The sequence below is a fragment of the Panicum virgatum genome, chromosome 9N (genome assembly GCF_016808335.1).
Source record: "Panicum virgatum strain AP13 chromosome 9N, P.virgatum_v5, whole genome shotgun sequence".
Lineage (NCBI taxonomy): Eukaryota > Viridiplantae > Streptophyta > Magnoliopsida > Poales > Poaceae > Panicum > Panicum virgatum.
This window is the reverse complement of record NC_053153.1, coordinates 59,666,308-59,677,409: the sequence shown is the minus strand read 5'-3', so window position 1 is coordinate 59,677,409 and position 11,102 is coordinate 59,666,308. Positions and strand designations below refer to the sequence as shown.

At 43.5% G+C, this 11,102-nt stretch overlaps 1 protein-coding gene across 1 annotated transcript; it reads right to left on the bottom strand.

Annotated features, from left to right (window-relative positions):
• Positions 1-4,192: 4,192 nt before the first annotated feature.
• Positions 4,193-8,417, bottom strand: LOC120688384. The gene is made up of 2 exons (XM_039970690.1): positions 8,225-8,417; positions 4,193-5,402 (listed from the first exon to the last, which is right to left on the bottom strand). Exon 2 carries the CDS (start codon positions 5,360-5,362, stop codon positions 4,487-4,489), a length of 876 nt encoding a protein of 291 aa, XP_039826624.1. The 5' UTR covers positions 5,363-5,402; positions 8,225-8,417; the 3' UTR covers positions 4,193-4,486.
• Between the last annotated feature and the right edge of the window lie 2,685 nt (positions 8,418-11,102).

The following is an 11,102-nucleotide window of genomic DNA, read 5'->3' as shown; positions in this document are numbered from 1 at the left end:
TCAGACCGGCCTGCCCAGGGTTTCGCGGGTGTTGATCGTTTTGATGATCGTCCGCACGTTCTAGCGTATTCGAGTGTGTTGGCGCGATTCTGCGTCAACAGCCTGACTCCAATTCCCTTCGTACCATCTTCTTAAATTTCCTCATTGAGGTTACCTAGTCCAAAAGAAACTTGCGAGACAAAGTCGTCTAGGTGTTGTTAACAGTAAGGAAATTGCATACAGTTATGCAAATTCTGATGGTGATAATAACCATTTAGAGCTCATTGCAAGCTTTCAGTGGCTTCACTTCTTCCATTTCCAACTTCCACTTTGGGGTTGTTGACCTATCAGTATTCTTTTCCTTGTGATGTGATCAATAATGCAGTGTTCCAATATGCTAGTAAAGTAGTAATTGAACTGTTTTATTTCAAGTGGCCTTGTCGATTCTAGATATTAGTTAAAAATATGGTATTTGCTTGTGTTTTAGCTAATGCTTTGGTGCAAGTAGTCACCAAATAAGCGATGCTTCCCTTTTCTGATTTGCAGGAGGTTGCTCAGATCTAATTTAGATTCTGACAAAACGTATATAATCTGAGCATATCTGGCATTCTGGCACAAGCTTTAATTCCCAATTTCCCAGGCTAGTTGCCTGTTCTTATATTGTGAGTCTGAAAGTAGTGAACACTTAGCAACTTGTATGCAGTTAAAAAGAGCCAAGTGACAGTGATATGCTTGACTCTTCAATTTTGATCATTTCAATAACATGCTAACTATGCACCTTCATGCTGGTTACTTATCGAATCTTTCGGTGCGAAGGCTTCGCATTAACTTACAGTGCACTTTACGTTTACCTGAATTTATCATCTCCTGTTTCTGTCAAACCTGTTGTCTATCTCAGCTCCCCATGTTCATATATTTGACTGAACTCAGTCTTCATGCTATCCAAATTCAAGGGGAAAAATTTAGTGCAGTAGTAAGAACTCAATCGGCCAATGATTCGTCGAACTTAGACGCAATAATGGCGCTACGATTAAACAAACCATGTCCTTGTCCATATCTTAAGCATTGAGACAACATCACACAATTAAATTAGACCCCAGAAAGTAACCGCCTCACATATTTCTTCCACTCCTCGCAATCATCCATGTCATTAGAGCCTTGGCAGCAAGGGAGCTCCTCCACTTGAAATCCCGGACCACATATATAAAAACCATACAAAACAATCCTCATATAACAATCTCCATGTTGCGTTGGGTGAATGCGAGGTTGGCACACAAGACACCATCAGTTCAGTGTAAGCAACGAGCTAAATTATTCGAGATTCTTGCGGTGACGTAGCGGGCCAGGAATATACCCCCATCAAATCCCTTGTGCATTCATAATAAAAATGGAATTTGGTTTCAGAGCAGCAATCTTATATCTTGATGTCGGCGATGTGGATGTGCCCATTGTTTATCAAGTATACTATACAAGTATCCGAAAGAGGAAAGAGATGGTACTTTCCTTCCATCATTGCTCGATCGATCTAGATTGGAAAACCTGCAAATTGGAGCAATTAGTGGGTTAATAAGGCAAGTGTAGTACAGCTTCGCAGCAAGTACAGAGACTGAATCACAAGAAGCTTGTACTGATGAAACCAGAACAAAAGTAACAGGTTTGATCAACGAACAAAGCTTTCTAAGGTAGACAGCTAACTAGTAGTGTTCAATTTTCTCAATTGACATTATATTTCTTGGAACAGTTCAACATGAGCAGTGAGTGACACCATCTTGTAACTAACACAAGTACGGAGCTTCCAAGTAGCTATCCTTGCAAAGCAAAATATTCATTATCTATTTTTGACTGAAAACATAATTCACATGATATCGCCTATTGAAATTGGATATGTTTAATCCCCCTCTCGGTGCGTACACACCAACCTGCAAATCAGACCAGCAAGGGAGCAATGCCTGTTGTTTTCTTGAGCAGAAACATCAGTTGACATCACAGGGTTAGCTGGGGTCAGCAACCCATGAAACCGACAGAAACCATAACTGATGAACGCTGATGCCAGGCCAGTGAAGGTCAGACTGATCCAGGATGGGTGAAAGCAAAGTTAATTCGTTGGAACGAGGCGGGGGGGGGGGGGGGGGGGGGGCATTCATGATTCGCTGGATGACCAGGGTGTAGTTAAGTAAACAAGTAGCTCCGGCGCTTCCTTCTCCAGTTCTCTGTTGTTAACAATGACATGGGCGAGCAATATCTGAATCTATCATGTTTCTTGAACCATCCTTGTGATGTTGCCCTGTAGTAGTCAGCACTGAGGCACGCCCATAAACATCAAGAGATGTCGCTGTTTGGTAAGGCATCTTCCCCCATGCCATTGTCAACTCATTGTCTAAACAAACGAAATGGCTCTGGATTGCTTAATTATTGTTTCATGACTCTATAACAGCAAAGGCATTCAAGCTGCCTGACCAGCGTAATGGACACTGCAAACAAGTTGCGCCTTGCCCCTCTAGCTGTTTGTGATTTACAGATATGACCCTTCCCTGTCCAACTCGTTGGGCAAATGGTATGTTCATCAGTGATCACACAATCACACTACTGATGGGCTAGAAGTGGTTCTCAGCAGAGGTAATGAATCTTGGGCAGTGTCACCAAGAGTGTCATCATATAGTGGCTGAATCTGCATTCTGATGGTATTAGTTTCTCTGTGAACTGGAATTCTCATGCTCAAAGCTTTTGCCTGTTCAGAAATTAGATTTGATGGACCACGAGCTGTAACGAATGCTAGAGCTGATTCGGTACATAATACTATTGAATCAGCCGTCCCTTTGTTTTCAGCTGAACGGATTGCATCTTGGCGCTTTTTTCATTTTTATATTTAAAAAAACAAAATTTCAAAAATATATGCCGAATAGGGAAATTTTCAAAAATGGGTGCCTGTCGCCCCCCTAATGGGCGACAGGGTGCCTGTCGCCCACTGATGGGCGACAGGACCTAAATGTAAAAAAAAATTACATTTAGGTCCTGGCACCTAAGGCGCATTAAACAGTGAACTTATAAAATCGATATAAAATTATAAAAAAATAAAAAAAATACAAACTCAACTGTTATGGATTCTATAAAACAAGATCTACAACTTTTGTTACATAAAGTTTTTCATTTGATCAATGTATCTTGCTCTATTTTAAATACCAGTTTAATGCACTTTTATTTAAATCTCAAGATCCATCCTTTGGATGCATGTCATCTTTGGCCAGAGTGTTGCATGTGGTGAGCATAAGCTTGTACAAAATTGGTAGGCCCAGAAAACATTTCTAGAATAAATTTTTAAATTAGATCTTGCAATATGTCTAGTTTAAATGGGTTATTTATCCATGCTGCTATACTGAGTATTAGAAGCCATAACTTTTACAGTACCATTATTTTATTCCCTAAGAGCTATAAAAAAATTTTGGTAAATTTTAGATAAGCACAACTAGACCAAATGAATTATTTCAGATTTTTCTAGGTACAAGAACTATTTTTCTTGATTTATATACATTGATCAAATGAAAAACTTTATGTAACAAAAGTTGTAGATATTATTTCATAGAATCCAGAACAGTTGAGTTTGTATTTTTCCGAGTTTTCTACGATTTTATATCGATTTTACAAGTTCACCGTTTAATGTGCACTGGGCACCAGGACCTAAATGTAATTTTTTTTTATATTTAGGTCCTGTCGCCCATTAGGCACCCTGTCGCCCATTAGGGGGCTACAGGCACTCATTTTTTAAAATTTTTCTATTCGACATATATTTTTGAAATTTTGTTTTTTTAATATAAAAATGAAAAAAAGGCTGCATCTTGTACCAGGAAAACAGGCCTTTGTAGCACTAAAAATAAGCACTAGATAGTTGACAGGTCCATGGGCCACAGGATTTCTAAGGAACATATAAATAAGGTTTGGGCCCAGCTTCAATGACTGATATAGGCCCGATCCAGTCCATGTCAGTATGTCACTGCTACAGTGCTACTGGTGTGATGGCATGTCATGCTACAACTAGCAACATTTGGCTCGCAAATAGAATTTAAATTTGGTTGAACTGTGACGAAAAAGAAAAGAACTAAGACGTATGCTGTTCACTCCTTAGAGCTTCCATGTACGCTGTATACAGTACCAGCAGCAGCAAGAACAGCGAAATCAGAAACGACTCTTGGTACCTCTCGAGATACAATCAGTGAGATCTCTGATAGAAAAGCTCTTACTCAATATACCCTCCATGTTGCAGCAATATACTATACACAAGTACATCTAGAAATAGCAGCAAAATTTGCAATACAAAAAAGGACACGAGAGAATGTACACTATACACAGAAGTAGCAGAAACTTCAAGACTAAAAGGAAACCTATATGACCATGACATTGTCTGGTTGCTTATTGCTCTACATACTTTTTTTTAGGTTTTTTTAGGGGGTATTGCTCTACATACTAGTATCTAGTTAGTAGCTATCACATATCCAAAATGTGAAGGTAGGTTCTACTTCTCGTTGCAGGACAGGTGCTGAAAGGCGTCCTTGATTGCTGCAATGGCAGCCAGGTACTTGCTCCTGCGCTCCAGGTACATCCCCTCTCGCGCCAACCGCTGGGTGCTGTCATTCATCTGCAGCAGCGCCTGCTGCTCCAAGCGATCATCAATGAATAATCGCGCGATGAGGAATGAGAAAGAGGCCGCAGAGTGCATCCTGCGGAATTGCTCAGCCTGGTGATCTCCCCTCAGCTTCTGGTTCAGGTTCAGTTTGTCTGAAAGCATGGCCACATTCTTAAGGTGCTGCTCCACCTGCTGCATCAGGCTCCCAAGGTCGTCCTGGGGCTCTGAGATGGGACGGTCGTTGAGCACCTGGATCCTTGCAACAACATAGGGCTTTGTCCTGACAATCTCGATGACCCTGAAGCGATCTTCACCTACGCAGGTGAGGAAGAACCGGTCATCGATGAGCCTCTCGCACTTGATGGCATGGACGATGCACCCAACATCTGCCATCCTGCCGTTCTTGCCACAGTAGATGACCCCAAACTTGAGGCCTTGCTGAAGAAGGGTGTGCATCATTATGCGGTACCTGAACTCAAATGCCTGCAGCTGAAGCGTGGCACCAGGGAAGACCACTGACGGGTACATCACGATTGGGATTTCAGTCGTCTGGTCTTTGGGGGTCTGAACAACCTCGTCCATGCAGCCATGCAGATTGGCCCTGCACTTAAGGACTGATGTGGTTCTCTTCTGGTGCTTCTTTGCGGTGGTCCTTGTGTCAAGTCTCACCGGCGGCTTTGGCTGGTAAGAAGCCGAGGATGGACTGAACCTGTAGCTGCTTGGCCTTGCTAAGTTAGATGGAAGTTGCAGTGTATTGAGGGCCATGTGGGAGTATGTGCTTTGCAATGAGTGCGACCGGCTGCCTCTGTTTACAAACATGAGAAAAAAAGGAGATATTCATATTCAGCATCATTTGGCAGTAACAGGAAAAACATTTGTATGCAGTGACAATACAGTTGTCTGAACACTGGGAGCCATGAAACATGAACAAGTTTGAGAGACCAAAGAGATTTGTAAGAAGCATTAAACATCTTGACAGGCCGAAGTAAAAAAAATGTCTTGTATATAAAAGAAAAACACAACCAGACACGGTGCTGCCTGCAATATTGGAGAGTAGAAGTAAAAAAAAAGAGAGAACATCCCGGCCAGGGCAGTTTAGATTTGAGCCTAATGTGCAGTGCCCTTTCATCGAAAAGTTCCCTTGTGCCTATCATCGTAAGTGCTGCTGCACCCAGGGGCGGAGGGCCTGTTATGGCCCACTATGGCCCGCGCCATACCTAAAGCCCAAAGAAATTTTTAGTACCCCTGCATTTCAGCCCAGCCCAACAAGCAAAGAGCAAGGAAACTGCAGGGCGTCGGCCTCCTTGGCTCCTCCAGCGCTCCACCCGGCGCTCCCTCCGCAGCTCCGCTCGACCCCGATCCCCGAAGCCCTAGCCGTCGCGCGCCCATCGTCCACTCGCCCCGCGCGGCCGAGCAGCACCGTGGCCCCTCCGCTCGTTCTCTCGCCAAGCGCCCGAGTCGCGCCGCCGCCCGCCGCCCACTCGCCCCTCGGCGGCTCGGCGGCCACTGGCTGGCCTGCGCCCGGCGGCCCCGCGCGGTCGGCCCTGCGCCCGCCCCCTTGGCCCTCGCCCTCGCTGCTCCCAAGTCCCAATGGACTCCGGCAGCGGCAGCAGCATAAACAGAAAGGGAAAAATGAAAGCAGTAGGCTATGAAGAGGTACTAAAAAGATATTCTTGTTTGCAAATTGCAATCTTTATTCAATCAATCAATCAATCTCTTGTTTGCTGTGAAGAGCTTGATTTACTTCAATGCAATCTTTTGTTTGCAGATCTGAAGAGCTACTTTACCCAAAGATCTAGCAGCACTCCAAGTACTCATGGAAGTGGAGTTGGTCTTGAGGCATTGGAGAGGGATGAGGTGGTACTACAAACTCAAGTAGAGAGCACTGATGCTGTAGCAGTACCAATGCCAGTTGAAGATGTTGAAGGTCAAGCCGGTGGTGGTGTGAACTCAAGTAGAGAGCAAACTCAAGATAAAGATGCAAGTGATCAAGGTATAATAACTGAGTTCAATCCAGAACATGTCATCTCTGATCCGGGTCTTCGCATTCCAATAGATCAATTTGGTCCTAATATTAGAGATGAAGTTAGGAGGGCTTTCAAACAAAAAGGTCCAACTCAACCTTCATGTCATAATTTCCCTAAAGGACAGGATAAAAGGAGCTTCCAAAAAGATTGGTTTAAGCAATATAATTGGTTGGAATATAGTTTGGAGAAGGGTAGGGCTTATTGCTTCTATTGTTATCTTTTTAGAAATGGTAAAGATGATGACAAATTTGGTTATGAGGCCTTTACAAGAATTGGCTTTAAGCAATGGAAGAATTCCTACTTGATATTGCGGAAACATGAGGGTGGGCCTGATAGTGCTCATAATAGAGCAAGAATTGCATATGTTGATTTTGATAAGGAAGAGGCAAATATAAAAAAAAAAGTTGTGCAACATGAAGAAGATGAGAAAGTGAAGTATGAAACTCGTTTAGATACGGCCGTGAGTATTGTGAGTTATATTGCATTGCAAGGTGAACCATTTCGTGGACATGATGAATCAGAAACTTCTTTGAACAAAGGCAATTTTCTGGAATTTCTTGATTGGTACAAACTAAGAAATGAGGAAGTGAGACAAGCTTATATAGGTTGTCCTAAAAATGCAAAAATGACTTCTCGTATTACATTTAATATTTTAACTCTAATGTTTCACTACTAATTTATGTTTTCTCTTTGTTTAACAGCTTATTTTGGTCCCGTTGTTGATTTGATGTGTAATCTACATGTTTTTCTTTATTTAAGGTACTTCTAAACGATGGTCTTGTTGTGAACTTTTATTTCCGTACAATATATGAATGTAGTCTAGAAATGCACCGCCACACCTAAATTTTTGGTTGTCCTCCGCCACTGGTTTAGAATTATGCAATTGCATTAACCAGCATTTCATGTGCATACGTGTAGAACTCGTAGCTGAAGACGCCGTCTACGGATTGGTCGTGAAGCCCAAGAGCTAGCGAAGTAGGTGCAAGAAGAAACTCATGAAGACCCGGCCCAAGGCCGCAAATAATACTAACCCCGCTCAGCAAAAAGGCAAGCCCCGGAGCATAACTCTTAATTTCGGTATTCAATATTTATTATATAATTATTGTGCATTTCTGTTTCTAAAAGTTGATTGGAACTGTAGATGTATGATCCCTAGGTTTTCTCAGTTACTCTACTAGTGTGCAGGTCGTTAGTACTGCCATGCTTAATTAGGACTCGACAGAAGTCGAGTGCTATAGGTCCTTGTTACTTATGGCCAAGTGGTTTGAGAATGAATCTGTGAGAAAAGAAGAATGGAGACCGGGCGGAGAGGAATTAAGTGCTAGCTTAATAAGGACTGGGGGCCGCGGATGATGATCGAGACGGTGGACCTGTCCGTCTCTCTTGTGTAAGAGTAAAACCCTCTGCAAGGATCGGGGATCCGGGAGCAGATGCTGGAGAAGCCACACTCGGAACCCAACCCGAGCATCGGCAACCAGCACCAAAAGTCACACGCACGCACACGGCACAACCCAGATGGGAAGTGATGAAGGGAAGGAGGAAATCACGGTTGGGCTGTTATTGTGCAGTGAAGTAAGGGGCGGTGCAGGGGGGTTGCTACCTTGGTGGATGGCGGCGGCGGCGGCTCCTCTTGGGCGCGGGCGCCTGGCGAAGGTCCTGGCTCCGCAGCGGCGGCGGCCGGTCCGTCGGGGAGGGAAGGCGAAGACTGACGGCGGGAGAGGAGAGCGCGGAGTGGGCGACGCACAGCGGCTGGGGAGCAGAGGAAGGCGAATGGATAGGAGCAGAGGCAGAGGCCGAGGGTAGATAAAGGCGCCCGCTTATCTGGGACTGGGAGAATTGGGATCGGATCACTGCAAGATGGATGGATGGGCAGTCACTGCCGGTGGGGTCCCGCCGCCGTGCTCGATGACTATTGGACTCGACCAAGGGCTGGCCTGCTCCACGTCCCCAAGCTAAGGCCCTGTTTAGTTCCCACTCCGTAAACGCAAAAACACAAAATTTTATAAAAGAATTTTACTAATTTGAAGTACTAAATGAAGTCTATTTACAAAATTTTTTGCATAGATGGGCTGTAAATCACGAGACGAATCTAATGAGCCTACTTAATCCATAATTTGCAACAGTGATGCTACAGTAACCATATGCTAATTATTGATTAATCATAGATTAATTAGCATCATTAGATTCGTCTCGTGATTTACAGCACATCTGTGCGAAAAGTTTTATAAATAAACTTCATTTAGTACTTCAAATTAGCAAGATTCCGTCGCAATTTTTTTTTGCGTTTGCACGCCTGGGAACTAAACACGGCCTAAACAAAGTTATTTGCAACATGTGTCGTGAAGACATAACCAATGTAAGAAATAGCGAGCTACAAAGTTTAACGGCAGCCTTCTCTAAAAGCTATAGCGAGCTATAGCGAAAGCTAAATTATTTAGTGGGATGATAAAATAATTAATAATTATATATAAAATTAGAAGTATCGGTCCAACACTCTAAAATAGACTCAACACTGCCCAACTGTGCATATTTTGCTTTGTTTATGGTCCACTCTAGTTATATTGATTCTTTTAACTATATCTTTAAGAGAATGACACTACGAAAATATACTCACAACATGACCTTTAGTTTTGCTAAATACGTGAAAACTTTTCTAGCGGACATTTATTATCACTAAGTCATGTAAAAACTTTTTTAACGGATATAGCTGACAAATATTATATAGCATAGTGGTAGATCTCCTAAAAAATTAATAATGGACTACAGCGGACGATTACCTATTTTATACATTGGTGACATAACATAACAGAACAAAAGGCGAGACGCGAAACTAGGTGCTGCTGTGTATCTGTTGGCGCCGTGCTCTTCCAATCGAGGAAGAAAAGAAAAGAAAAGAAAAGAAAAACAAACTGGGCAGGCAAGGGGTTGCTGGCCTATGGCACCTTGTTTTTCCTTCCCCGATCCTCGTGGATAAGGACGACGCCGGGCCGGGGGCCGCGTGCAGTAGCCGGTCAGCCCATCATCCATCCGAAACAGCGAGGGCGCCGCGTGCGTAGCACCTGACCTCTTGCCCTTGTCCGTTGCCAAGGAATCAATCCCACTCCCATCCGCGGGACAACGAGCCCTTATCAGGAAAAAGCACCGCGTCTCGCTCGACACTTTGGCAAAAGCATCGTCAAAAAGGTGATGATCTTTTTTTTTCGTCAGTACTGCACGCAAATATCTCTCCAGCGCACAGCCCGTGCGTGCAGTGCACCCGGGGATATTTGCGCACTTGATGACGACGTTGCAAATAGTTCGATCGAGGGGCAAGCCGTGTGCAAGATACCAGTCAGAAACAGTGTTTCTTCCTTTCCCATTGCCGTAGGCAGTGGCGGGAAAGGTTCTCCTCTCCGCCAACCTCAAGGGGCGGCGCAACAACCAACGAGAAAACAAGACAACACACAGCTACTGCGACATGCAACGCGCTACCGGTAGTACGGAGAAAAAGGGGAGAAGCTTCCGAGCTGATTACCGCACTCGTTTCAATCTTAATTCAGGCTACTCATAATGAATGGTTTCACTTAATTTATTGTTTTCAAGAGTGCCACATCGACAAAACACAAATGAAGCCATCAATAAAATTTACTCCACAATATATTGTTTCACGTTTACTATTTTACAGACTCTCATCATATTTAATTCTAACACTACTTGGATCCATCTAACTAAAATTTAGTTTTCCTATTGTAGTCTTTTCCAATCCTCAGGGAGCGAAGGGAGCAAAATACGGCGACTAAAAGACGGACTAAGGTATTGGCGGATCTAGAGAGTGGGCCGGTGGTCCACGGCCCACCCTACGATCAGCCCAAAGAGCAGTACCCTTATGATTTTTTGCCACCTGATGACCTGGCTTGGCGCATGGCTGCCGGCAGCAGGCAGCAGGTCAATTCAGGCGACGACGACCTGGCTTGGCTAGAGAGGGTCCTGCCGGCAGCAGCCTATGCGATGTACATACATGATGATGTACCGTAAGGATTTTAGGACACATATTTTCTTCTATTTGGATGAAGATGATATAGTGGAGATTTTTATGAAGAAAAAATAGTATTGTAACTTTATTTAATAGTAGATTTGAAAACTCTCAGTAAAACATTTTATTAAGAATATCTTTTTCTATTAGATCACCCAAACTTCAAATCCTAGATTCGCTTTAGTCCCCAAGGGGTGAGTAAAAGGGATAAAATCCCTACTTTTTCACCACTTGCCCGGCTACCCATCTCCAACCCAGGTAATTGCTGATTTTGTGCATTAAATAGGGGGTAACATGATCTTTATGCAGTTGTATTAACAACCTTTATCCCTCCATCCAAACAGTTTATGACTAAAGTTTAGTCTGTGGATTAAATTTTAGTCGCGAGAGTTGGTAACCGTGCAAATATTGTTTCATCTAGATAAAATCCATTTCATCTCTCTCCGCGTTCACCCAATAGCACATC